The sequence below is a fragment of the Sturnus vulgaris genome, chromosome 3 (assembly GCF_052056855.1).
Source record: "Sturnus vulgaris isolate bStuVul1 chromosome 3, bStuVul1.hap1, whole genome shotgun sequence".
Taxonomy (NCBI): Eukaryota; Metazoa; Chordata; class Aves; order Passeriformes; family Sturnidae; genus Sturnus; species Sturnus vulgaris.
This window is the reverse complement of record NC_142245.1, coordinates 111,513,776-111,541,599: the sequence shown is the minus strand read 5'-3', so window position 1 is coordinate 111,541,599 and position 27,824 is coordinate 111,513,776. Positions and strand designations below refer to the sequence as shown.

General features: G+C 43.0%; 1 protein-coding gene across 1 annotated transcript in view; it reads left to right on the top strand.

Moving 5' to 3' along the window:
* PKHD1 (PKHD1 ciliary IPT domain containing fibrocystin/polyductin) overlaps positions 1 to 27,824 on the top strand; it is a 229,390-nt gene that overhangs the window by 26,433 nt on the left and 175,133 nt on the right. Inside the window, exons 25-34 of the mRNA XM_088162528.1 lie at positions 350 to 455; positions 1,309 to 1,587; positions 4,707 to 4,837; positions 5,366 to 5,501; positions 8,734 to 8,929; positions 10,395 to 10,462; positions 12,414 to 14,027; positions 14,200 to 14,343; positions 22,775 to 22,958; positions 26,376 to 26,526. Of these exons, the coding sequence (XP_088018654.1) occupies positions 350 to 455; positions 1,309 to 1,587; positions 4,707 to 4,837; positions 5,366 to 5,501; positions 8,734 to 8,929; positions 10,395 to 10,462; positions 12,414 to 14,027; positions 14,200 to 14,343; positions 22,775 to 22,958; positions 26,376 to 26,526 (3,009 nt within the window). The remainder of the gene's footprint in view (positions 1 to 349; positions 456 to 1,308; positions 1,588 to 4,706; positions 4,838 to 5,365; positions 5,502 to 8,733; positions 8,930 to 10,394; positions 10,463 to 12,413; positions 14,028 to 14,199; positions 14,344 to 22,774; positions 22,959 to 26,375; positions 26,527 to 27,824) is intronic.

The following is a 27,824-nucleotide window of genomic DNA, read 5'->3' as shown; positions in this document are numbered from 1 at the left end:
GCAAAGTGGGAAGAACTGAGGGAAGGCAAGAACAGTCTTCAATGGGTGACTGGAAGAACAGGAATTTGAGGAGGTGTGGGTTCCAGGAGGGTGGGCGATAGGCTGGAGATATAGCATCCAAAACTGTGCTCTGCTGTGCCTTGGATGAGCCCTAGCAATTTGCTATTTAAATTTGCAATGAAATTTGCAGGGAGACTGCAGCAGGGTGAAGAGCTCTCAGTGCCCTGTTCTGGCACTGAGTGCTCTCAGTAGCTCAGGGCTGGTACCAGCATCTAGCAGTCATTTGTGGCTCTAGAAAACACCTCTGTTCCCTTTCCAGCTTTAAAATAACCCTCTGGTTTGTCCCCAGGTGGTGGTGATGGTGAATGATGTCCTTGCAAACTGTTCTGGCTCGTGTTCTTTCCAGTTCAGCCAGGAATTGACACCCATAGTCAGAGATGTGGAATATTTATCAGGTAATGGGGCCTGCTGTCTGAACACAGTGGCAAAAATTCTGTGAGGAAGACCTGCCAGGTGCTGGTGATTTCATGTATATGTGTAGCCTTCTGTACATTTTTGATTTTAGGGAAACTGCACTTTTATGGGTCACTTCTGATCAGCTCCAGTTCCAGACATGCTGAGTGTCCAAGTTTGTCCTGAGAAGGGCAGTGGGGCTGGGAAGGGTCTGAAGAGGAGCAAATGGGGAGGCTCATGCTGGGTCAGGGTGACCTTCTCACTCTCCACAGCTCCCTGGTAGGAGGGTGCAGCCAGGTGGGACTTGTCTCTTCTTCCAGGGGTGATGAAATAGGATGAGAGGAAATGGCTTTAACGTGCAGCAGGAGAGGTTTAGAATAGATATTAGGAAGAATTTCCTCGTTGAATGGGTTGTCAGGCTCTGGAACAGGCTGCTCAGGGCAGTGGTGGAGTCACTGTCCCTGGAAAGGTTCAGAAGGCTTGTGGATGTGGCATTTGGAGACATGGTTTAGTGGTGAACACAGAGGTGATCTCAGAGGTCTTTTCCAGCCTTTATTACTCTGTGAGTCTGTGGTAGAGGCATAAATGGGAGAGAAACAATGGCAGGTTCAATGCCTAAAGCAAAAAGCAGCTCTTGGCTCAAGTTATTTTAAATAAAAATTTAAGGAAAAATGTAACAGCTGGGCAGGGACAGACAGGAATTGCTGTTATGTGGAACAATGAGATGCACCAGTGGTGTAGTTTTTAGCATGTCTTTTTGAAGCTGATAAAAACTTTTAACTATTGGCTGAAATTAAATCCTGGGCATTGCCTCGCCAAAATCCACGAGTCACCTCGGCCATTATATTCCTGCAGGTGAAGGGTCCCAGGCCACAGTGGTTCTCAGAGGAGCTGGCTTTGGTGAGGAGCAGCCAGCCCTGCAGGTGGAGGTGAGCAGCAGGAGCTGCCATGTCACAGGTGTGAGTCACTCCCAGGTGGTTTGCCAGGTGCCCAGGCTGCTGGCCGGGGTCCACCTGGTGACACTGCTGGTGACACCCCATGGCTTCGCCCTCAATGGCACCACAGGACCAGGGATCTTCCTCACAGTCCAGCCAACCCTGGCAGCTGTTGAACCTCCTTCAGCTTCAGAGATTGGTAGGTGTGAACCTTCCAAGGGAGCTGCTTCCTGCTTCTTCCTTGTCACAGCATCTTTTGGTTCTTCTGTACTTTCACTACCAAGGTTTTCACCTGATGAAGAAGAAATTTTATGGCTGGGCACACCACATGTGCCCCAAAGGACATTCAAAAGTGACCTAAAGACTGACTGAATCTCTTTGGCTCTTTCTGCAGGCAACCAGTTTCCCAAGCAGTTTTGTTTGGGAATTACATTTTCAAATGCACATATATTCATTTCATCAAATCATTAGCATTTCATACTCATCCTCCCATATCTGGGTAGCTTTGTAGTATTTGAATTAATCTGGCCTGGTTGGAGTGGATATTAGGGAAAATTTCTTCCCTGGAATGGTTGCCAATCACTGGAGCAGGTTGCTCAGGGCACGGGTGGAGTCACCATCTCTAGAGGAATTTGAAAGATGTGTAAATCTGGCACTTGAGGACTTGGAGTAGTGGTGGGCATGGCAGTGCTGGGTAACTGGCTGGGATTATTGATCTTAGAGGGTATATTCAAACTAAATGATCCTATGATTCTATAACTGTGAAATGGCTGACCTCGGGTTAATCCCAGCCCCATTGAAGCAAATTCATGTTCTGAGGAGTAAAATGGAAAACTCACCTGTATTTAGCTTACAAAGGTAAGAAACTCAGAGAAGCTAAATTGAATCTCCTTCCATTCCCATTATACCTCCTCTCCTTGAAATAGAAGAGCTGGAAAGAATTTTTTTTTGGGGGGGGAGGAAAGAGTCTCCTCAACTCAGTGAGAAATGTGGCAAACACTGCTGATACACCTGGGCTGTGCAGTGAAGGACAGTCTCAGATTATCCTTTGTTTTCAAGCAGCAGAATGCAGGAATGCAGGAAAGGAATGCAGCAGAAACAGCATGAACCTGGTCTACTCTGACAGTAAAGTGACCCAGTCATTTTCCTGTAAATCTCCTAATTTTATTTTTGAGATCATGGTGACAATCCCCACTGAGAGCAGTACTGGCCTCGGTGCAGCTCAGACATCTGGAGCTCTGGCTGTGCCCTGCTTGGCCACTTTGGAGCACCCAGAGAAAAGGAATGATGGCCTGTAAATCTCTCCATGGATGAGCATGGGATGGACTTGGAATAACACGGGGTTCCTAAGCTAAAAGCAATGGCCACCTTCTGTGCTTTTGGCTTTGGGTTTTTTTTGTTTGAATTCTCTGATTTTTTTTTGGGGGGGAGGGGGATTGTTTGTAATTTTTTCTGCTGTTGATTTTTTTTCCCATGTGAAGAAAACTATTCTAACACTTTTACTAACATTTTTTTTCCCTGTGAGAGAGTCATGGAACACTAAGTTTAAGAATCACTTTTAATTCATAGAAGAGCCAAACATCTCCAAACAACTCTAAAAACAATCTAAGAATGGCAAATTTTAGTGCTTGGGCCTTGCTTCTCCTTTCCTTTACTGGCAAATCCACTCCTCCCAATTACAGTGATCTGTCACTCATTAAAAAGAAAGAAGTATAATGCTATCTTACATTACATGTGCCTGAAACGCTTATAATTGGAAAGAATTATAGCTTCCATCTGTGTTTTTAATTTCTCCCATTTCAAATACCTCTCTTCAATCTCATTGCAAAGTGCACACAGGCAATATTTCACTGCATATAGATATAATGCAGATATCAAAACTTAATAGCATCAGTCTTTACACAACACTCGTGGATTCTGATTTCTAAATCTGAAGCTCCTTATCCAACAACTCTTTCATTAGCAAGTGGCTTCAGTTTTCACTTCTTGCTCTTTTTAACTCTGCAAATTTAATGTTACAGGATGGGAAGGCAATAAATCACCTTGTGCTTTGCTGCTTCAGCATCCTCTTGTCAAAATATCCCTGGTCTCAGTGGTGCCATGCTGGGAGATCCCCATGACCTAACTCCAGAAGCATGGAATGCCTTTCTAAAGATACTCCCATGTCCCTGTGAATAGCAGGAGCTTGCTGTTAATGTATCTGATTGCTCTTGTTGGCCTGGATTTGCTGCCAGCACAGGAAATCAAAACTAAATTTCTATAATTCTCTGGTGGTTTAAAGAATTAGCAGGAATAGGTAATTTTAGGAAAGGATACAAGGGAATTTATAATTAATATGTAATTACTTTATGCAGAGGATTGCTTACATCACACGTGAAAAGAGGGATAAAAACTGAGTGGGTTTACAATACAGGCATGCTAATAAATACAAATAAACACTGCATTAATTAGTGCCTGTCTGAGCAGTCTGTTCAGCCATAATCCTATAACTGTAGAGCAGAGAACTAAAGAAAAAGCTCTAAGTTTCAAGCAACGTTTGCTTTTTTTTTTTTACTTTTTCTCCGAATCGCATCAAAGCACAAACTCCAGCTTAGAATTGCCATTAATGCCCACTCCTGCTCTCTTTCCTGTTTCTCTTTGAAATATCCCTGAGCCTTCTAATCACTTGGAAAAGCAAAGGGGCACCTCGGATGCTGAAGAAAGACCAAGCCCGAGTCTGACTTGTGTTGGGCATGATCCCAGGTGGGGCTGCAGAGGCTCAGCCTGGCACGAAGGAGAGCTGAGCTCTCTCCACGGAACCAATCCCTCCGTGACTTCCCTCACAACTCCAGGTCTCGAGCCCTGCCAAGTCCCCTTTCTACCCCAAATTTCCTAGACACATGCTACAGGCTTTTCTGACAGCAGGGAGCTTGGCAGCTGTTTGAACTCTGAGAGCACCTGCTGCGTTAAGCTCATTTTCCATTCTTAGTGCTTCTTCCTCCCTTCCTTATTTCATTCTCAGGCCGGGGATCTGTCTGAGGGGGAGATCACAGGCCAGGGCTTGCTGGTTTAAATAAGTATGTCATTAAAAAATAAACCGAGAAACAAACCCAGTCATCTTGTGTCGTGGAGGAGAATTCAAATAATTCAGATTCAAATAATTCAAATAAGGCAAGAAGGATGTCTGGTGCAAGAGAGGGAGCCAGGCAAAGCAAGATGGAACAAATCATCATCAGCTCAGCTAAAAGACTCTACCGCCTTTTGTAGTCATCTATAACAATTCTTTGCATATTAAAATATCCTACATACTGAATATCATGGAATAATTGTTTGTTTTAGGAGGACTTAGAGTGACTCTCATGGGGACCAATCTGGAAGGGGTAAATGATGTGCTGTTTGGATCCCAGCCTTGCCCAATTTTGGAGGAGGACAGAAATTCAACAAGAATTCAATGTAAAGTTCCTTCTCAGGTAAGAACCACACTTTGGGGAGCAGTCAGAAGCCAATGTGCCTTCCTATGTTTTCCTGGCCTGAGCTACACTAGGGGAAGGGCAAAGAGTGGCCCCTCAGCCAAGTCTTGGCTGTGGGCCAGTTTATTATGGACTCTACAGATTAGACCAGCTTAATTAAAAATAGATTAATAGGAGATTTATGAAAACCAGTGAAAAAAGCCAGCTCCTTAATTTAGTAAGAATTAAAAAATTAAAAACTGCATAGTTAGTCTGGGATTTTATTTACTAGTTTAATGTACTTGTATGGATATAGCAAATCTAAATCTGCATAGTTTTGGATTGTTTTAAGGTTTCTAAATCCCCATAGATGCTCTTTAAAGTCAACATAGCTGTGAAATGTGAAACATTTGAGTCTGGTGTATGTGAAAGTTTCATCAGTGCCATGTGCCTGACTTACATATGGGAGATGCAGGAATATAGGAAATATATATTTTTTTAAAATTAGTTCATTCTTATCTCTGACATTTTCCTTCTGTCTCCTCCTAGGGAACAGAGGATGCTGCTGTTGATGTGACATTGATTTCTGGGTACCAGTCAACAAGAGTAACCAACTTGTTCCAATATGATCCTTCCTTAAACCCTGCACTTGTATCCCTGAGCAGGAACAGAAGTGGCATAGCAGGTGAAAATGCAGATGTATATTGGGCATCTTCTGGAGAAGGGTTGTTAGTGCTGATGGTGGTGGGGCAGAGGGAATTTATATCTATAAAGTTTCACCTGACACTTTTTGTTTGTTTTCTTTTAAATTTTAGTTCCCATATTTCCTGGTCAGTCCTGGTTGTTTTTTTATTGGTTTTCCACTAGCATACCTGAGGTAATGAATTGCTTGCCCTAGGCTGGTATGGATGATGTCCACAGGATGTCATGTTCAGTATAGCCCTGCTTTTGTGTCAGGTTTCTCTAACTCTGCTCTGAAATGATCCCATGCATTCATGGAACCAGTGGAATATCATGAAACTGTGTCAGGAAAGGTTTAGGCTGGGTATGAGGAAATGGTTTTTCAGCCAGAAGGTATTTGGGCACTGAACAAGCTCCCCAGGGAATGGTCACAGCCCAAGGCTGCCAGAACTCAACTAATGTTTGTACAGCTCCCAGGTACAGGATGGTATTCTCAAGACTGTGCAGGATCAGGAGTTGAACTTTGATCATCCTTGTGGGCCCCTTCCAATTCAGGATATTCCATGATTCTGTATTTTTTAGTAACATGACAGGAGAAACGAGCTCTGGAGAGATCCTTCCCCAGATCCCCAGGGAATGACCATAAAGAACATCACGTGAATTTTGGGTAACTGAAAGCAGGGGATAGGCAACATTTCTTTCACCTAGTTCCCATTTCCAAGCCAAGCTGTTCCTGCCTTTTTGACCTTGTGATGTGTTACTTTAGAATATGAGCATAGACCTCACAGAATCCATGGGGCTGAAGTCCTAATTAGATCTCATGGAGTGTTTGGCATTCCTATCTTTTGAAAGTTTCTACTTGGGGTGGGTTGTTTGGTTCTTTTTTTCCACATTTCCTTCATTTTTCCTCCCAGGATTTTGGCTGTGTGTAGGGAATAGAAAGTATAAATGGTGAATAATGTCCATTTATAAACAAGTCTTTAAGAAAGTTTAGCACATTTCTGCATGGCCAAAACCAGTTACTTGGTATCTGAGACAGTGAAGAAGGAAAATGGGGGGAAGACAGAAATATTCCTGTTCTCTTATCTATCCCACTCCCATTCCTCCAAGAATATAAAAATGTGACTTTTTTCTCTATTTTTACAACCTCTCCAGTGAACACCTTAAAGCTACCCACAGCTCCCAGGTTTGGTTGGGCTTGCTGGGGATGTACAGGGTTAGGTGCCTGCCAGTGCCAAAATTCCTTGTACACTCCCAGCATTTCTATTCATTTTTCCCCAAATGCCCTTGCCATTTTCTATTACTCCAGAATGCATAAATAAGAGAAAACGTCCTTTATCATCTGAATATTATTCAGATACCACAGCACCAGGGGAGGTTTTTGTAGCCGCGGGCAGCTCAGGTGCAAGGAATTCCTTAATGTTACAGTGTCTCTGTGGTGGGGCTGAGTTCAATCTCCTATTCAGAACCTCCACAGCTTCGTCTTTTAATATAATTTTCCTTCTATATAATAAAAAGAATAAATAAATTACACCGATGCCTTCCAGGCATCTGGGATTAAGCTGACAATTGACCAAGAGTCCAAAGAGTTCATGTTATTAACATATTCAACTTCTCAGGCTTTCAAACTTTATTTGAGTCTTTGTGAATGCAGAATTGAAAAGCTCCAAGACCTGCTTAGAGGAGCAGGTAGTTGAGGGAAGCTTTGCAGAGGCTCACCTGCTTCTTAGGAGCCTCTTCCTCCCTCCTTCATCCTTTCAGGGGAGACAGGAGGATGAGGTTCACCTCCTGAACACATCCCTGTGCTCAGTGTTTGGATGTTTTGCATGGTCATTGACGATAAATAGATGGTTCTGTGGTGGGATTTGCCACAGCTCTTTTGTGTCTTACAATAGGAAGAATCATGGCATAAAGTCTCTTTTCACTGATCACAGATAGAGCTATCAGTGAAAATGCTTTTATTTGGACTGATGGATACCACCTAATGTTTTTTAAGCTATTTTAGAAGAAATTTAGTTTATGAAAATCCCTGTCCCTTGGCTTTGTCCTTTCCTTTTACTGCACTGTGCACAAATAAAGGAAAGTATGCTCTGCCATCTGAACACAGTTTGACACACAGCAGCTTAAATAGGAGAGAGAGTCATATTACTGAAAATAAGGTGCTTTGGAGCAGAGCTGGTTTTCCCTGGAACTGAGCTAATTTTCTTCATATTGAGTCGTGTGGGGCTGTATTTTGGGTTCATGATGAAAATGGTGTGGATAAAACAGGGATGTTTTGTTTTTGCTGAGAAGGGCTTACACAGAGCCAGGGACTTTTCTGTTCCTCACCTCACCAGTGAATGGGCTGGGGGTGGACAAGGATTTGGGAGGGGACACAGCTGATCCCAACAGACCCCTGGGATTATCCAGACCATGCTGCTGATGTTCAGTTTATAAAGCTAAGGGAGGAAGAGGGAGACAGGGTGATGTTTTTTCTTCCCCAGTCACCATTCCATGTGCTGGAGCCCTGCTGGGATGGCTGAGCACTCACCTGCCCATGGGAAGAGGAGAATGAAGTTCTTGTTTTGCTTTGCACATATAAATTTTGCTTTACTCATTAAACTGTTTTTATCCCCAGCCACAAGTTTTCTCCCTTTATGTTTCCAATTCTCTCTCCCATCCCACTGCATGGGAGGGAGTGAGCAGCTGTGTGGGGCTGAGATGCCATCTGATGTTAAACCATGACAAGCACATATGGCTTCAGGTACTCAAGGAAATTTTGGCTTTACTGTGGAAGGCTCCTATTACTATTGCATGGCTTCACAGTTCTGAAAAACAGGCTCTAAATTGTTTATCAGGGATTAAAAAAAAAAAAAAAAAACCCAGAACCCCTCAGCTCCAGAGCTTTTAAAAAAAACCTAGATTTTTTTATCAGGTTCAGATATTTATAGGACAGACATTTATGGTAATGGGGATGTGAATCCTATCCTGAGTGTTGCTGAGAGTGGCTACTGGTGGTCATAACCAAGTTCACTGTGCTGGTGTCTCAAGACAACCCTGATAGCTGGTGACCTTATGCAGGAGAGATTGAGCAGGATACAGAACCACTGCAGTCTTCAACATTTTGGGTTTGGGCTGATGGGCATGGCTGGACCTGTTCTGGCATGATGGGACTCTGCTCTTCCTCAGGCAATGGTCATGTGTTCTGAAATAACCATTGCCTGAAACACTGAAAAATTCCCTTCCTTTCTCTGCAGGAGGTGAGGAGCTTCACATTGGAATATCCCAGTTTGCCAGCTACCAGGGCTCAGATGTCAAGGTCCAAATTGGGGACTCGTGGCCACAGATCCAGGCACAGACAGAGCGTGGGGTTAATGTGACACTTCCAGCCCTGCCTGCAGGGTGGTACAATATTTCTGTCCTCATCAATGGCATTGCTGTGGCTTCAAACAGGTGTGTATTTTCCTTAGAAGCTTCATTCTCCATCCTATTTGGTGTTTTAGGGTTAATCTGAAAAGGAAGGTTTGAGTTTTTTCACAAATTCCATACTTAACGGTGAATTCTGCAGTGTGGCATGAAATTATGAATAATTATCAAGGCATTTATTTATCCGTGGAGCCCAAGTCAGAAAACTGCTAATGCTAGTCAATTAACTTCCCTTGGATCAGTAGGAGGCAGGAGAGAAACATTTTAGGAAAAAACAGTTGATTTGATGAAAAATGCATATTCAGGCAATCAAAGGTATTTGCAGATTCAGGTCAAATGCAGATAAATCCTGCTGTAGGAAAACAGCAGAAGAAAAGAAACATTTTTCATCAGAAAAACAAAAGCTAGTTTGAACAGTACAAAAATGCTTTGTTTGGAGAATTTTTAAATGATGCTATTTCCATCTCCTAAGGTGACACTTCAAGTTCATGCCTAGACAAATGTAATATAAATGAATTAAAATGTGGGGGAAAGCTGACCTGAAATTGGGATACAGGAACGTATTCACAAGCAACACAGTTTTGTTCCTTAGCCATGGCAGCTGCCAGGAGTGACCCTGAAATGATGGTGCTGGGGAGAAATGAGGTGTTTTTATTGCTCACAAACCAACTTAAGCTGCTTGTAATGTTAAAGAACCTCAGAAGGAGAAAAATTGTGGTTGGTGGGATGGCACACAGGGATTCATCCCACCTGGTACTGGAGTGTGTTGGCAGCACTATCACTTCACCTCCAGGGATAGATTGGAAGGAGATGGGTCATCCCAGGAGAGGACTCTGATCTCTGGTGGGCTGGATTGCAGGATTGGGAAGATCCCTTCTCTAGCATGTCTTTTTAGGGAAGGGGATGTTTTTGAAAGCAGGATGATGAAGAGAAATAGATGTAGATGGGACAGAAATAGAGCTATAACTTTATCTGGGTGGGCTTCAGGAGCTCATGTCTGGGTTTCCTCTTGTTCAGTTTACTCCAATCTCTGGTGGGAGGGTGTGAGGAGAGAGGGCAGCTGTGCTGCCTTTTCAATGTCCTTCTATTGGGCATAGCTACAGTGGGATCTGCTTGCCAAAAATTCCTTATTCTTGTTTCCTTTGACAGGCAGTTCAGTTGAACTAGATTTAGCCCACAAGTTGCCAATTGATAAGAGAGTGTTTGTGAGAGATGTAGCCCAAATGTGTCCCTGTCCAGAGATGGAGGGGGGTTGGAATGAAATGATTTTTAAGATCACTTCCGACCCAATCCATTCTGTGATTCTAAACCACATGGAATAATTTGGGGCATTGGGTGGTCTTGTCACTGTGACATCAAACAAAGGGGATGTGCCAGGTGGGTGCTTGGCTTTCTGGGAGCTGCAAGAAAGAAAAACACTGCAACAGGAAGGAAAAATAAAAGAATACCCCTACCTGCCCCAATTCCTTTCTGTGTTGGTTGTGTTTTGCAGGGTTGAGCCATTAATCCAGTACCTCTCTGAGATCTTCAGCATCGAGCCCTGTTGTGGCTCTGTTCTGGGTAAGCAGCATTGGTGCATCTACAACCACTTATGGAGCTTAAAGGGATCAAGGGCACATTTTTCCTGCAGGAATGGAAAGTGCATCCCATTTCACATCCGTTCAAATGAGGGGGTTTTGAATCCGTGACCCTTTATTATGCAGGCATCAACTGGCAGACAGCAGAAATGTGGGATTTTAGGGAGCATCCCTCCATCTGGTTGGCTGGCTCAGGGCTCCCTGTGCTTTGAATTTGATTTCCCCAGGTGTTTGCTCATGTATCCTTGCATGTTCCCTTTGGGAAAACAAAGCACGCCCACACCTGGCTCATCTGTGCTGCTTCTTTCACTCATTTTGCCCCCATCTTTCAAGGTTTTCCATGTGAAAGTTAGGTGGAATGCCGAGTGCAATTGTGGTTTGAAGGAAACAATAATTTCAAGTGATCCCAAAAGGGATGTTCGCTTTTGTTATGTTGAAAAGGCAAAATAAAAAAGCCCTCTTTCAATGTTAATTTTAATCAAAAGGGAAATATTTATTAATCTTGTTCTAAGCTTTTAGACATTGGAAATAATTTAAGTGCGTTTCTGAGCAGAACATCGCTGAATTAAAAAGAAAAGTTTGACTTTAAATCTTAAAAAGCAGATTTGGGGTGGTTGATTTATTTTGTCATTTGGCTGGTGGTGGAGGAGAGTTGAATCCCTGTAGTGAATTTTACATGAGCCCTTAGAAATGCTTTTATAGAAGACAGAGAAATTCTTGTGCTACAACCTCAGGTCCTCCACAGATTGCTCTCCCAGGCTCACAACACATTTAAAGACACAAAAATTCAGAGGCTTTGTGGTACGTGATTAGTTCAATAGTTTGTGAAGTGCTCAAGCCTTGAAAGATGAGAGAGTGGATAGAGCTTGGAGAGCAAATCCTATCAGTTTTGAAGATTAAGCCATACTACAAAAAATAATAAAAGTTTTACCCTTCTTTTTATATTTCAGGGTAAATTGAAAACTAAATAAGGACTGATTAACTCTTTGGTTGTGGTTTTATGAATGGCTTAAGCTGAATTAAAATCTCTTTGCTGCAAAAAACACCAGTCCCTCCCCCCTTACCTGCAATATTTTGTTGTCTCTAACACTTGTGTGTGCATCTGGGTTAATGATTTGGGCTCACTTAAAAAGAAACCTCATCATAAACCAACTTACTTTTTCAGCTTGGTCATGGGAAAAGGAAGAGGATGGGCTTGATGGATAAAGAGGTTGAAGCAAGGGAGGATACTGGGAGTACCAGTACTACAAACAAAAGGAACATGGACAGAGCCTTTGGGTGGGCTCTTCCCTGTCAGGGTGGGGAGGCCCTGGCACAGGGTGCCCAGAGAAGCTGTGGCTGCCCCTGGATCCCTGGAAGTGTTCAGGATGGGGTTTGGAGCAACCTGGGATAGTGGAAGGTGTCCCTGGCCATGGCAGGGGGTGGAAGGAGATGGTCTTTAAGGACCCTTACAACTCAACCCATTTGGTGATTCTATGAAATCTGACACTGTCTGAGTTTGAAAATATTCACAATCGCATTCTTCTTCCCTGTGGGCATCAGGAACAAATTATCTCCCCACCCACCTGTATGGACAGTCCCATTCCATGAAGAGTTCAGTCTCTCTTTACTCTCAGGGCTCTTTCACAGCAGTTTTCTACATTTCTGTGGTGGCTTTCTACAGTCATTTTCTGCCACAAAGGTCCCTGGCTACTTGTTACTTTAGCCTCTTGTCCGTGTAGGATTATCCTGATATATGGCAGCTATTGTCTCCAGCTGTCTTGTAAAAAAATGGATTTTATTTCTTCTTTCCTTCCACCTGTTATGCTTATCAGCTTTATCATAAAAGGTTTGTGTTGGAAGGGACCTTAAAGAACATGATTTGAGATGGTTCAGAGATAGTAATGAATTCCTCTTCTGCATATAATACCCTTCTTGTTTTGTTTTGCTCCTAGGTGGAACACTGCTCACAATCTCTGGGGTGGGCTTTAGCCAAAATCCTGCCCTGGTTTCTGTGTCAATGGACAATCAAACCTGTACAGTTACTCACCTGGAAGAAGAGACAGTTTGGTGCCTGACCCCACCAGCTGTTAATTTGTCTAATGAAGATCCATGTGACATCTCTGTCAGAGTAAATGTAGCCATCAGCAGTGGGTCACTTCAACAAGCTCTCTTTGCAAATAGGAGCAGCACCTTTCACTACCAAAGAGCTTTGACTCCCCTCGTTACTGCTGTTGAAACAGAAATCACAGCTGGCAGCCTGCTCTTGAGCATCCAGGGAATAAACATCACTGGATCTATGGCTAAGCTTGGACACAGTGAATGTCAGCTTGAGTTTCAACGGGACAACCAGTCTGCAATGTCTTACCAGTGCTCTTTGCCACTGGACAGCCTGGAACCTGGGACTTTTCCCATCCAGGTCATCCAGAGGCAGCTGGGCTATGCTCAAGTGACAGTGAGGCAGCAGACCCTCACAATAACCCCACGGATAACCTCCATATTCCCATCACAAGGATCCATCTGTGGTGGGATGTTGCTCACTATATCTGGTACTGCTTTGAAATCCAGGAGGAGTTTGGTAGAGGTCAGCCTGGAGAGCAATTATTCCTGTGAGATCCAGAAGTCTGACAGTGACTCCATCAGTTGTGTTGTCCTTCCAGGGGCCCAGCCTTTGCAATCTCAGTGGCTGGCTGAGGCTCCTCGGGCTCTCAATGTCACAGTGGTTGTCAATGGGGTCAGCAGTGTGTGCCTTGGGGACTGCACACTCCACCTTCATGAGCACTGGACCCCCCTGGTCCATCTGGTGACCTGGAAGACCAATGGCACCTTCACCTACGTGACAATCAAGGGACAGAGGTTGGCGTGGCAGGGTGACAGCCCCGTGGTGCACGTGGATGACAGCACTGCCTGCAAGGTGACCTTCTGGAACGAGACCATCATCAAGTGCCAGACAGCCTGCCTGGCCCCGGGGGAGCACCACATTTCCATATCCAGCAGCAAAAGTGGCCGTGCTTGTTTCAGGGGGACGTCCAGCCTTCTCACCATCCTGCCCTGGGTGTACCAGTTTTACCCACGGAATTTCAGCACCCATGGGGGAGGCGTGCTCAGCTTAGCAGGGCTGGCTCTGAAGGGGAAGAGGATGACTTCAGTGCTCATAGACCATGGCCCCTGCCTCGTTCTCAGCATCACCTGTGTGCTCATCCAGTGCACGGTGCCTCCAGGGAAAGGCATGGGGGCTCTGAGTCTCAAAGTAGATGGACACTCCTATTACCTTGGAACAATAAGTTACAGTGAGGAATTTACCCCAGCTTTCCTTTCACTTGTTTCCACTGGTCTCTTTTTAAATTTGACAGTATCCCAGGTCACAGAGATGGACTTTATCCATGTGTTTATTGGAGATTTTCCTTGCAGCAACATCACCATCACTGGCTCCATGCTGCAGTGCACAGCTCCTCTGCTCCCTGTGGGCGAGTACCCTGTGCTGGGCCTGGATATTCCCAGGGGATGGGCTTCCTCCAGCCTGATGTTCACTTCCAACCTGACAGTGACAGCTGCACATCACAACTGGAGTAAGTCATGGAGGGTTGCTGCAGTTCCTCCACTGGGTTTTGTGTGAGGCACTGCAGTGATGGGGGCTTTCTGTCATGAAAGCAAAAACTATGAATTTTTTTTAAAAAAAATTTTTGTTGACAGCTGGCTGCCAGGCTCTGTTTTAAATCTCATTTTCTGTTCTTTCCTAAGGTGGCTTGAAAGGAGGACAAGTTTACCTGCATGGAACTGGATTTTCCCCAGGGAAGACTTTGGTCACAGTCTGTGGCACCAGGTGTGAACTCCTGGGCAACATGACAGTGACTGAGCTGAGCTGCCTTGCCCCACGTCTACCAGGTCAGTTAAAACTCAGAAACTGTCATTATGTTAAAAATATCCCCTAAAATCTTGACCCAAAATGGGGAGTCCTAGTGTATCTCATCCCAGGAAAACAAGGAACAGCTCTGGAGAGAGGAGAGGGATTAACACAGCACTGAAAAAGTTTGGACCTGATGATCTTGGAGGTCTTTTCCAACCATAATGATTCCATGAATCTATGACTTCTGTGTTTTGAGCTCAGTCTGAGGACAGATGGTGTCAGGGTGAGTTTTTGTGCCAGTGGCAATGGATGTTGGACTAGATCCAGCGTGTTCCTGTGGCCACACTTGCACATCAACATTTCCTCACAGCAGTTATTCCTTGGGAAAGCTATCCCACATAAAACATGCATATGGACTGCAGGGTTGGTACCCAAGCATCTCTTAGCCATCATGACCATCTTAATGAATTAAGCTCCCTTAAATCACTTTTCTTCTGAGGAAACAGTCTCAAGTTTCACTAGGGAAGTTTCAGTTTAGATATTAGAAAATTTTTTTCACATAAAGCATTTTCAAGCTTTGGAAGACGGTGGCCAAGGAAGTGATGGAGTCATCATTCCTGAAAGAATTAAAAAATGTGTGGAAGTGGCACTTGAGGGCATGGTTTAGTGGTGAACATAGTGTTGGTGAGATGATGGTTGGACACAATGATCTTAAAGGTCTTTTCCAACTTTAACAATTCTTTTATTCTGTGGCCACACACATTTTGTGTTTTGGTTACATGGTGGGATGGCCTCAGTGGGGTAAAGGTGTAGAAGGAAAAGGCTGAATGACTGGAAGTGTGAACAAATGACAGACCATGGGAAGCTGGAGATGGAGATTTGACTTCCTGGAGATGAGGGTGGGATCATCCATCATGACCAGAGCATCTTCCTTAACTGGAGAGAGACATAATGATCTCCATGTCTCTCAAAGAAATAACCCTGCCTGAATTTTGGAGCTAACTCTTCAAAATGAGCATGTCCTGGGACAGGATATGTTTCCTCCTTTTCCTACTGAAGGCTCAGAATTAGGCTTCTCAGATCTGCAAAAAAAAAAGGCAGAATTTAAGACTTTTAAATCTCACCTCTGAGCCATGTACCATTCCCCAAATTCTAAACATGGAGTATTCACCTTGGTGCTTAACTCCTTGGTGGAGCCCCCATCCCTGGAGGTGTCCAAGGAATGACTGGATGTGGCACTCAGTGCTCTGAGCTGGGTGACAAAATGAGGATCGGTCAAATCTTGGACTCTGCAGTCTTGGAGATCTTTTCCAACATAAATAGTGGTGTGATTCAGGGATTCCAACACTTGGAAGGTTAACATTCCAACCCCTCCATGGCTCTGAAGTTGGAGAACATCTGGAGGTCTGCAGGAATATTTGCTGTTCTGAGGCTGTCCAGACATCCAGTATCCAGGGATCCATGACCTCTTATTCTTTCTGGATGTGAAAGAGAGGTGGCAAGTTAGAGTGTCCATCAGGGTAAATTTACAGGGGTTTGTTCAAAGGTGTGTGGTCCATCCTGCAAAACAGAAGTTGAATCAATTACTTGCCAAGAAATCACCCCAGTGTGAAATTTAACATTATTTTGAGCAAGGGTTGGGGCAAGAGGCATCCAGGTGTTCTCTTCAGCCTCACTTATTCCCAAATTCTAAATTTACTCCTGTCATTTTGAACGGTTCCTTTCATAGAATCCCAGAAAGATTTTTGATCCTTAAAGGTCCTCTAGTTCCAACCCCAGTGCCATGAGGAATACTAAGAAAAATGGAAGGGAGAAAGAAAAAGGGCTTTAAAACCCAACCACAAGCACTCAAAAAGAGACACCAAGAGGGCATAAAGAGCTCGGTTTTCTTTGTTTTAAACAAGGCTCAAGCATAGTCCACAAAACTGCTTGTTATTTTAAATAGAAAAAAACACGGTGCTGGAGTTCTGGAAAGAAAACAAAGCACAAAACGGGGCACCCTGGTTATTGCAGGGAGAATAGCACACTCAAATTTAATTATATTGATCCAAATTTTGGTCAGAACTCGCTGAGTGTTGGTGGCAGAGGGAGCCTGAGGAAAACAATCTTAGAGGCAGGACCACGATGCTTGCTCCTGTCACTAGATGTCAGCAGGTGAATGCTGATTTCTGCTTGTGTGTCTGGAGAGGAAATGCCAAAGAAGCCTTGCCTCACCATCACTCCTGCCCCGGGTTTTGCAGCCTTGCCAGTTTCACCAGTCGAGTTGCAAAATATTCGTTAATTAAATATTTACAAACAACTTTTTTTTTCCTTAAAAAAAATAAATTAAAAAGTCTTTTTGCAGGCTGCTCAAATCTGTGTTTGTCAGGCCCTTTGTGCTCCCTAAGACAGTTGTATTTAGCTTGTGCACATCTACATTTGCCCATTTGGCATGGGCAAATCTGTATACAGAGCAAGATCCTTCCAGAGACTCTTCCACCTAATGCTAAATATTTAAGGTTTTTTTTTTAATATTTAAGGTTTTAACCCTGCCCCCTCACCACGTTTAGGGTGGTGTAAGTACAGTAACTCCAGTCTCACCTCATAGTTTACATTTACATGGGGAATTTTGCCACTTGGTGCTGGCACATCCAGTGCTCAGATCTTTATTTCATCGCCTCATCCACATGGGAGAGGTGGCAAAGAGACTCCAGGGATTCAGGACTGTGAATTCAGGACTGGGAAGGGGAGGTCTGTGCTGCCCCAGAGCCCCTTAGTGTTGTGTCCAAGCTGGATTTTTGTCTGAGTTCCCAGCTCCACTCGCCGAACTGGCTGACAGTGAAGAGTTTAAGCTGCATTTCTTCTGTTACTGAGGGCTGTGAAGCAGAACCCCCTCTCCTCTGGCACTGTGGGATGCCAGGTGGCAGTGGCTGCCCCGGGTCTCAGTGCTGGGTCATGCTGTGTCTGGCTTGTTTGAGATTAGAGATGTCCACGTGGGAATCCCCAGCCGGTCCATGCAGCTCTCTCATGTGATGCAATCCATAGGAATAGGTAGGAAATGTGACTTCTTTGCTTCTTGCCCTTTGAGCAGGAAGTTTTCCAAGAGATGAGGAATTGCCAGGCTCAGCAGGATCCATCCATAAGCCTTCCCCATGGGGATTTCCTTAGGAACTGGTGTTGAGTGGGGTCGCAGCGAGGTTTTGGTTTGATCACCAAGAATGATCAAGAGCTGGGCAAGTAACTGAGAGATTCTCAACCCAGAGCACAAGGAATGGGAATGAAGGACTAGACTCTTTTTATGAAAAGTGTTGTCTTTTGCAAGATGCAGAAAAATCAATTCAGAACAGAAGCAAAATTTGATTTTTAGCCTTAAAGCTTAAAAAAAATTAACAAAATTAAATAAAATTAACAAAATGCCACTGCCTTCAAGGAAAAACAAAACCAAAAGAAAAATGCCCAAACTAAGCATGAGTCTTTAGAGGTAAAGATATAACTGGCTTGATCACCATGCCTGGAAGGGTTCAAAAGCCATGTAGATGTGGCACCTGGGGACATGATTTAGCAGCGGGTTTGGCAGTGCTGGGGGAGTGGTTGGGTTCAGTCTTAGAGGGCTTTTCCAAACAAAATTATGCTGTGATCCTCCAAGCTGTCCTCTTCTCTGGTTCTTGCTTTGTTGCTCATGCCATTGCACGAGTGAAAATGCAATTGTAGATTCTGTTCAGCTCAGGTTAAATTTACAGAATATGTGGTTAAAGTTTGTGGGACTGAGTTGTGCTCCTGTGAAAGATTAGAAAACTGGCAAGAAGCTTGAGACAGGTGAGAAAATAACTGATTATTCCTCTAAGGTGATATTAGGGTAAATACCATATATAGTTTTGCCAGTAAGCCAGTTCCTGAGATTTTATCTCAGGGAAGGTAAGGAAGGCACCTTTAAAAGGAGATGAACTGATAAGAGGATGCATCAGGGTAAAAGCTCAGCCTGATTTTCCTGGTTGCATCAGCATTCTTGGAATAACAAGTCTGACTTTAGGGTTTTGATGTAACAATTTTTGGGATCTTTGTTAGAGGGTGCTGGACCTGCCATTAGCCAGACTCCACTGGTAAAAGTGGATGTTCAGGGAGGAGGATTTAGATTAGAAGTTAGAAATGAGACTGGTTTGAAAGGATGAGATATGTGGTTGGGTGGAGCTCTTTGGATGGGGCAAGAGGCGAGACAAGAATGAGTTCTGGCTCTAACAAGGAGATGCACTGAGCCAAGGCAATGGGGATTAGAGCCAGGGAAATTTGGGGATTTTTATGAGCAGATGCAGAAGATATGAAGAGGGTCTGTTGTGGTGTTATGGCAATTGGGACCTCAGTAGAAATCAGGGCCACAGTAAACAGAAACCTGTTTTTTTGTGGAGACCAAACCAAAGGATCCAAATAGTCCTTTCTACCTTTCAAATCCAGAAATGAAATTGAGAGGAAATAAAGCTTATGAATTACATGGCAGGAATGTTCTGACAGTGAGATCTATCAGGCAAAGGAATAGATGCTTGAAAGCCACCTCTTGGGACTTCTGAAACCTATCTGTGTGGAATGAATGTCTCACAGGGAGAAATCCTTCACAGGAGGAGGTTGGACTCAATGACCTTGACAGGTCTCCTTCTCCTCTCCCTTTTATAAACTTTTTTTTTTTTAAAATTCTTTGTCTTCCCTGCTAAGCACATGCTGCTGCTCCACTTTGTCCATTTTGTCCATTTTGTGAGAGGTGCATGACCAGGGATGTGAGTTTTGGCACTGGGACTCCTTGGGCAGCCCTTCAATCAATCCCCAGCTGCCCTTGGAGCCTCCTGTAGGTTTGAGCCTCATCACATGTCCAGCAGTTGTTATTAAACAGTGACCCAGAACAAAGCCCCTGTGCTGAGCATCCCAGGATCCTGGATTAAGCCAGAGTATCCCTCAAAGCCAGGGCTGGGGGTAGTCAGTCCCTAAGCCATTACCACCACACTGAGATTTGGCTGCCACAGTGTCTGATCTCAAAGGAGAAGCTGTAATGAGCTGAGTGCATTCATCCCAGCAATGGGATTGCAGGTTTGATCTTTATAGGGAGTATAAAGCCTAAAGCAGCTTCACTCTGGGGTTTGAACACTAAGCAATTAAGCAGGGAGAAGAATTGTGTCCCAGAACAGGCAGAATATCCTTTTAGGACATGCCAAAAGTGTGTTGAAATCTTTAGTTGATTTTTTTTTTGCCACTATTGTGGTAGAAGATAATGGCACCAAAATACCAAAGGGTATTTGTGTTTCATGGTCAGAGGAATGAGGAGGAAAAGGCCAAGACTTCTTCCTAAATGAATAAAGATATTAAAACCTCTGATAGGAGGGAAATAGGAGGAACTTGGAGAGCCCCAAGAAAGGAATGGGGAAAGGACATCACCTCTAAAAGTGATATCTCCATCCAATGGACAGGAGATTTGGGGTGGGGAGGTGAGATTTTTCCCTTCTTCCACCTGTGAGAGAGAAAGCAATTCTAAATTTGATTCTGGGCTGTACAGATTAACTAGGCTTTGCTTGGATTTTGCTTTCTCTGATCCCTGCAATCTTTTGTAGCCATATTCAAAAACTTAGGTTTTGTAAATTAATAGTTTTGTTTTGCCTGGTTAGAGTTAAAAAATATTTCAGCCGTTGGTAGGATACAAGGCCTCCTGTTCCTACAGGAATGAGAACTTGGGGATGAGGGAGCAGAGCAGAAACACCCAATTTCCATATTTTGGGGTTGTTTAAGAAGTGCCAGACTGTTTTTGTGCTGAGCTCTCAGGGCTGTGTGGGAAACACCTTCTGGTGACCTACATGAGCCAGGCAAGTTCTTTGACAGCAGCAAAATGTTGAGGAAAACAGTCCAACATTCATCCCAAAATAGAGTTCGAGTGGTTTTCACATAGGAAAGCTCTGCCATGCTCTTTTCAAGAACACAAAAGAAAACCAAAGTCTTCCTGTAATGAATTGATTCTGCTGGAGGTTATTACAAATGGAAGATCTTTGCAGCATTTAGTCCTGTTGGATGCTATTTATCTGTCAAAACACAGATATTTAGTGCTGCTTAAGATGCCACTAGAACATCAGGAAAGACATAAGGCTTTTGTTGTAGTTATAGAATACCTGAAGTAGCTCTAGACAGAATTTTTGGACAATAAAAGCCAAATCTATCATCTATCTATCATTTTTTTAGGCTTCTCTGCCTATTATTTGTCTTAGATGTAGGTCTTCAAGGCAGGGATTGTATTTGGCTCTGTTTGGATGCCAAGCAAGAAAATTGCTGCTGGATTTTGGGAAGGAAAGGGATTAAGCATATTGCAAAATCTGTGAGCATGTAGGTAACTTTATTTTCTCATTCTAAATCCAGAGAAGAAAAATAGAGAAGAATTGTAAACTCTCTGAAATTCAGAGCAGATGAACTGGTATGTTTTATTATTTCAAAAATACCTGAAACATTAAAAAGTTATAAACTCTTTAGAAACAGCCCATATGAAATAATAAGTTTTAGCAAAATGTGCTAAATATTGCAATATAGGAAATAGAACACTTCCATATTTTTATAATTTCAACTTCTATTTCTATAATGCTTAGGAGACAAGACATTTATTGACAATGACACTTCCCCAGCAAACAAGGTACCTTTTGAACAAATTGGTACTTACAAAAGCAAATAGGGAAAAGCCCTTTCTTGATAAATTCCCGTTGATTGGATTTCTGATGCTTAAGGAATAGTCTTGGATGCTACAGTGCAGTCTGTTATACTGTCCACAGACCTTTTCAGGAGTTCATTACAACTATTTGGTTAGTTCAGGATTAATGAATATTCTCCAAAAGTCAGGGCTTTGAGAGAAACAGATTTAATGCCTGTCATGGTTTAATGCCAAACTCCTTTCTAAAATTGTTAAACTCAAATATTTCATCTCAATCTGAACTTCAATGACAGTTCATAACACCTTTTTTTTTTTTTTTTTAGCATTTTTTGTCTGGGTTTAGAATAAGAAAATCTAATTTTTGCCCACAGAATCACACTGAATCACTTAGGTTGGAAAAAACCTCCAAGATCATCGAGTCCAAACTGTGCCTGATCCCCACCTTGTCACCCAGACCAGAACACTGAGTGCCATGTCCAGGCCCTCCCTGAACACCTCCAGGGCTGGTCACTCCACCATCTCCAAGGGCATTGCATTCCAGTGCTGAACAACTCTTTCCAGGAAAAAAAAATTCCAGATGTTCACACCACTTGTTCTTTAAATAAACCTCAAAACATCTGCTCCCATTACAATTTTTACCTCATCCATGGAAGCAAATTTGGACCCCATCTCAAGTCATACTCAGCTATAAATCAAGGTGGGAGATCCCAGTTCCCACCAGTTCCCCAGGAGCCCTCCAAGCTGGTCAAAGTTTCCTCAAAAACTCTTTCTGGGTTTCAAACTCATATGTTAAGTTGTCTCATCTCCTTGGTAAAAGTTTTGTGCCATATTCCTGAACTGTAAACCATGTTCTGCCTCTCTCAGAGGAAACGTCCATGCTTGTATTTAATCCCTCATGTGATCTCCTTCTGGACAGAGCAGTTTGATCCCAAAGAGCATCCTGATGCTCAGGGCATAAAGGAGGTTACATTTTGCTCACAAAAAGCAAATGGGGCTGAAGGAGCTGCGTGGAGACCTAATTACCCTGAAAAGGATGCACCTAAAGAGAGGCTGAGTGCACATCAGGAGCCCAAGGCTCATGGAATGGTTTGAGTTGGAAAGTCTTGGAACACTGAAGCCTGGGAATTTTAAACTTTCTGTGCTTTCTGACAGTGACCATCAAAAGAACACTGCTTTTGACTTGAGGCCTTGGAGAAAGCTTCCAAATTTGAGTGATAAAGTTAGAACCACTGATGTATAGTTTAAATAAAAGTGTGTAATTTCACATGGTGAAGGGTTTTGAATTTGGGGTTTTAGAATACAGTAATAGGTATGGGACAAGATGGAAGTTCTTGAGTGTTGTCTCTTTCTTCTTGTTCCTCCTTCATAATTTCGGGTAGCAGTTTTTAGTTGGATAAAAAGTACTGCAGTGCGAGTCACAGGTGTTTAGTCATTGGGTCAAAAGTATAAATAATATAAATGTTAGCTTTTAATTAGACAGTTTGCCTTTAAAAGACCTTGTAACTATCTAGATCAACCAATATTTTCTCACTTTTAGCTTCTTAGCTAAATGTGCTACAGAACTCTCTGTACTATAGATAATAATTAATAAACAACTACGTCCAAGCAAGAAAATCCATCTCTCATGCATTCAATCCTAACTCTAAATGAAAGGAAAAAAAAAACAAAAAAGCCACTAATATGTAAGACCACTAATAGGAAAGGACCTTAAAATTCATTTAGTTCCATGGGCAGGGACACCTCCTGCCATGGCAGCTCTCAGTAGTGAAAATATGCTCAGTGTCAGTGGTTTTGGGTTATTTTTTTCCTCTCCTGTCTTGCAGCCTCTTTGGCCATTCTCTGTGGTGTGACACATTCTTCTGCCGACTGCCAGGAGGACAGAGCCACCTTCATTGAATGTGACATGAGAGTCACGGTGGGCACCTCCCAGCAGAGAGGATCTGTGTCCTATTTCTATGTCTGTGGGGACACCCTGCCCCAGGGGCACTTTGCTGGACTCCTGGCCAGGTTAGTGCCGTGTCTCTCCATCAGCCCTCCGGGTCCATCCACAAATAACATCCCCCCCGCTGGTTTCCCACCTTTTGCAGGTTTGTTCCAGTTGATGGACTGGAGGAACAAATTCTTAATTCTCACATTGATGCCAATGGAGCAGTTTAGCCTGGAGACCACTAGAGAGCTCTGCTGGGTTGTGGAATTCATTCCCTATTCATATCCCTGCCTATCAAAGCATCTTCTGTCCCCCCTCCTTCCCTCCTGCCTTTTTAAAGTGTTTGAGAGACATCAGAAAATCCATCTCGTAAACAGCCTGCTTTGTTCCTTCTTAGGTTTTAATATTTATCTTCTGATCCAAAGCAACATCTGGTGGATGCCAATGGGAAAAAAAAAATTAGGCATTATGAAAAGCAGAAGTCTTTTTTTTCTGTTGTTTTTCCTTCCTTTTTTTTTTCTCCCCTTCTTTTTTTCCCCCACTCTGCCTTTCTCTAAGCACTTTCATGAGTAAAAAATCACACAGTAAATCCAGCAGGGTATGCAAGGGTGCTTATGCTTTGCAAATCCAAGGCCAAGCTGTCCAGGAGTTAACTTGGAATTGTTGTCTTTGATGGGGCAGAGAGGATTTATTCCTGCAGAGCATTTACTTCTAGGGGAAGGTGGGATGTCTGAGTTAAGGAATACACAGGAGAAGGATTGGATTTGGAAGGAAACTCAAAGGTTGTCTTGTTCCAATCCCATGGCCAGGGACACCTTCCACTATCCCAGGTTGCTCCAAGTCCCATCCAACCTGTCCTAGGACACTTCCAGGGTTGGTGCAGCCACCTGGACAAAGTTTTTCAGGGGTTTAAATAAATATTTTCTTTATATAGCCTGTACCACAGCCCCTCCTTTATCAGCTCATAATGGCAAAAACATATTCCTTAAAAGAGTTGTAAGTTTTGCCATTAACAACACTTGTACCAAGGTACATTCCTGAATTCCATTTAATAATTCACTTAATTTCTTGCATTTCCTTTAAACACTGCAAGTTGTTAACAGTGTTCCAGAATGGGCTTGCAGGAGGACAGAAAGGAACTGGCTTTTCTTACAAGCAAAGTTTATTTAATTTTTGCAAAAAACAACAACAACAAAAAAAAACAACCAGTGAAAACAACTCAAAGGTCCTTGTATTGACTCGAATGTCTGGGAAATTGTCTCCATGTCCTGCATCCAGCTGACCACCACCCCCTTCTGTCTTTAAAATTTTGATTATTTGAAAGACACAGTTTTTTCTTGGAGCTTTGAAAAGTACTCTGCAGTCTTAAAAGATAGCCCAGTCCACTGAATTATTGTACAGGACAAGATTAATTCTCAAAGTGTTGCTATCAAAAGAAAGCACAGTTCCCCAAGGCTGGCTTTTGATTATTGATACAGCAGAGGGAAAAGTTTATTTAAATATAAAAATAAAATTTTGGTGTGTTAAAAGGGTTCAGCAACTTGCAAAGGTGGGGTTTTTTTATTTTTTCTTTTTTAGTATGCTTATGGTTTCTAATGTGGCTGATTCCTTTACCACTTTAACCCTGAAAAAGGGCAACAAAACAAACAGCCCCAATGCAGGTCAGAGCAGGGCTTTGTTTGCAGAGTGAGCTGCTGCATCCAGCAGGGAAGTTTGAAATCTTCAGGGTCATCAAACCACTCTGATCATTACCCTCCTGACAAAGCTCTGAGCCCAGTTGAGTCAATTTTGGGAGAGCTTTGAGCAAGGGAGGTTCTTCTCCCCCTCTACTCCACTCTTATGAGACCCCACCTGGAACAGTGTCCAGCTTTGGGGTGCCCAGCTCAGGAAGGACGTGGAACTGTTGGAGTGAGTGCAGAGGAAGCAGGATGATGATCAGAGGGATGGAGCAGCTCTGCTGTGAGGAAAGGCTGGGAAAATTTGGATTGTTCAGCCTGGAGAAGAGGGAGGGCTTAGAACACCTTTTGATGCCTAAAGGGACTCCATGAAATTTGGAGAGAGACTTGGGACAAGGGCCTGGAGTGACAGGGGAATGACTTCAAACTGACAGAAGGTAGATTTTTGTGAGTTATTAGGAAGGAATTCTTCCCTGTGAGGGTGGGGAGGCCCTGGCACAGGGTGCCCAGAGAAGCTGTGGCTGCTTCTGGATCCCTGGAAGTGTCCAAGGCCAGGTTGGATGGGGCTTGGAGCAACCTGGGAGAGTGGAAGGTGTCCCTGCCCATGGCAGGGGGTGGCACTGGATGGTCTCTAAGGTCCTTCCAGTCCAAACCATTCTGGGATTCTAATCCCACAGACTCTTTACCAAAATCCTGTAATATGGGATTTTCAGGAAAAAAATCCTGGTCCTGCCTCTCTGATCCTGTGTTTTGTTGAGTAAATCACATTGTGAACTCTGTCCTTTCTGAGCTATTCAGAAAATGTGTAATTTGTGTACTTTCTGGGCTGTGTTGGTGTTGTTGTAACTCCTCTCCTTCCTCCAACTTGCCTGTGTGAATCTGATGGTGGGGTGGGGAGGAGAGGAAGAAGCAGCAATGGCCAATAGTCACAGAATCAATTAGGTCGGGAAAGACCTCTGGGATCATCAAGTCCAGCCATTAACCCTGCACCACCACTTTGCTCACCACTAAACCATACATTAAATCCTGTAGCTCCCCACAATGAAACACCACCAAAATCAGCCACTGTCAGCAGCAAAACCAAGGGAAAAAAGATTTCTCTCCCACCATGTTTTCTATTACTTCTTCCCCCTCTGCAAGGGGAGGCTTTAGAGCAAATGTCTGCTGGTATAACTGGCACATATATCGAATCTGCTTAGTCTGGGCTGTTAAGTAAGTTTAATTAATTTACTAAGTTAATGTTCCAATGTTAGCAACAAAGCATCATTGCAATCAGCTGGGTAGCAGGAATTGGAACCCCTAAATGAGCTCATTTTTTCACAGTTGGAATTAGGGACCAGTTAGCCAGTTGTGTGGTTTTTCCAATTTCTCCCCTTGCCCTAGGGGAGTTGCAAGTTATTCATTCCCCATTGCTAAGTGTGAGTAAGATGGGGAGGGGGGAGACACAAACAAACCCTACTCCTTGTAGGAGTCCATCTTTGCTCCCAACACTGCTGATTCCCTCCCTGTTGTCTGCACTTATCTGCCTGCCTTGGTCCTAGAATGGCATTCCTTCCTGTTTGTGATGGTTTGGGGAAGGAGAAAAGCATCACTGAGAGATATTTACTGCATGTATTTTCATCCCGAGTGTGTGCAGATAAAGGGGGGAAAAACAAATAAACAATAAAAGAATGGAAACAAAATTACCGAAATTTGCAAAGTTTGACAAATGGTGGCCAGGAGTTGCCACAAGCTAATGGCTTGCAATGATTAATAAGAGTAAAAATAATTGCATTTCATTAAGATTGATGACACCCCATTTAACCTCCCTTCTCGTTTCAGCCCTAAAGTGGAAAGAGATGAAGTTCTCATCTATAATAGCTCCTGTAACATTACCATGGAAACTGAGGCAGAGATGGAGTGTGAGGGAGCTAATCAGCCAATTACTGCCAAGATTACTGAGATATGGAAAAACTGGGGCCAGAACACTCAGGTATAATCAAATCTTTTTTACAGACTGATTCAAACAGCTTAAAATTAAATTTGTAATATTGTGTACATTTAAAGGGGGGCAAGAAAAAAAAAACAATTTAGGCTGAGCAGCAGCAATATATAATATTAAATGCTTTCCAACTTTGAATAGCAGTTCTAATGTAGCACAGCTGAATTAATGGTTAACTATGGCTAATCATGTATTTTATGAGACATAAATGAGCTTTACCTTATTTTCTGAGTAATGTATATTTTTTAACACTCTCTCCTTTTTTTTTTTTAATATAAATTCAATTTTGTTCTAAAAATGTTCTTTTCTGTTGAGCAGAAATCTTAGCCATGAGGTACAGTTTCAGCTCTCTGGCAGAGACTTAAAATTCAGTTCAGCCCTGGTTATATTTGATTTTTGCTGCTTTTCAGTAGGTGAAGGAAAATGGGGCAGTCTTCCCAGTGCTGTCTGTGGGTATAGCAAGAAAAGAAGACATATGCCAAGAGTTCATGACAAAAATGCTATAATTCTGAACCAGCATACATTTTAATACTTGATACATAAAAAAGTCATTGCTAACCTGAAATGTCCTGTTAGAGTACTCACAGTTTTGCAGAGAGGGTGTTTAGCCACTTGTAATAAGAAATTTAGAGGGGTTGGATATTTGTTGAACACAAATCATCCCTTTTTCACTATCCTTTCCTAAAGGAGCAAATCCTGAGGTGTGGTGGAGACCTACTGAATACAGGGACATGTGAGTGGGAATAGTTACACACCTTAGGATAAAAGCTATTTTTAATCTATTAAATAAAATGTCCACGCGGTCTTTTAGCATAGTTTAGGAAAATTAAGTTCATTCACTCAGAATCAATGTTAAAGCTACCACAGTAATTTTTAACTCTATCTGCAAAGAGATATCTTGTGTTAAAGGACTTTAAATTTACTTTGCCACCCCAAAAAAGTAGCTGCAGTGTCCTGGCAGAGTAATTGTGGTGCATTTCTAGTGTTGAATTATATATTTAGTTTTATAAATCTGACCTTTCTATATTTAGGAGTATCTCAATACTTGCAAATCCACCTTACGTGAATATTACTATTGCAGTGGAGTATCCTAAATTAGAATTCCTTGCTTCTGTTAAGCCTGTCCTTGTTGTATGAAGGAATGTCAGATGTAGAATGTTACCTATAAAGGTTCATTTGCTCATCAGCTTTGCTAGTTATGGCACCAAAACCACGCCCAGCTAAGGAGAAAAACTGCACTCAAAAATCGCTGGTTGGTGACTGCAGGAGTGAAGTGCCCAGGCAAGTAT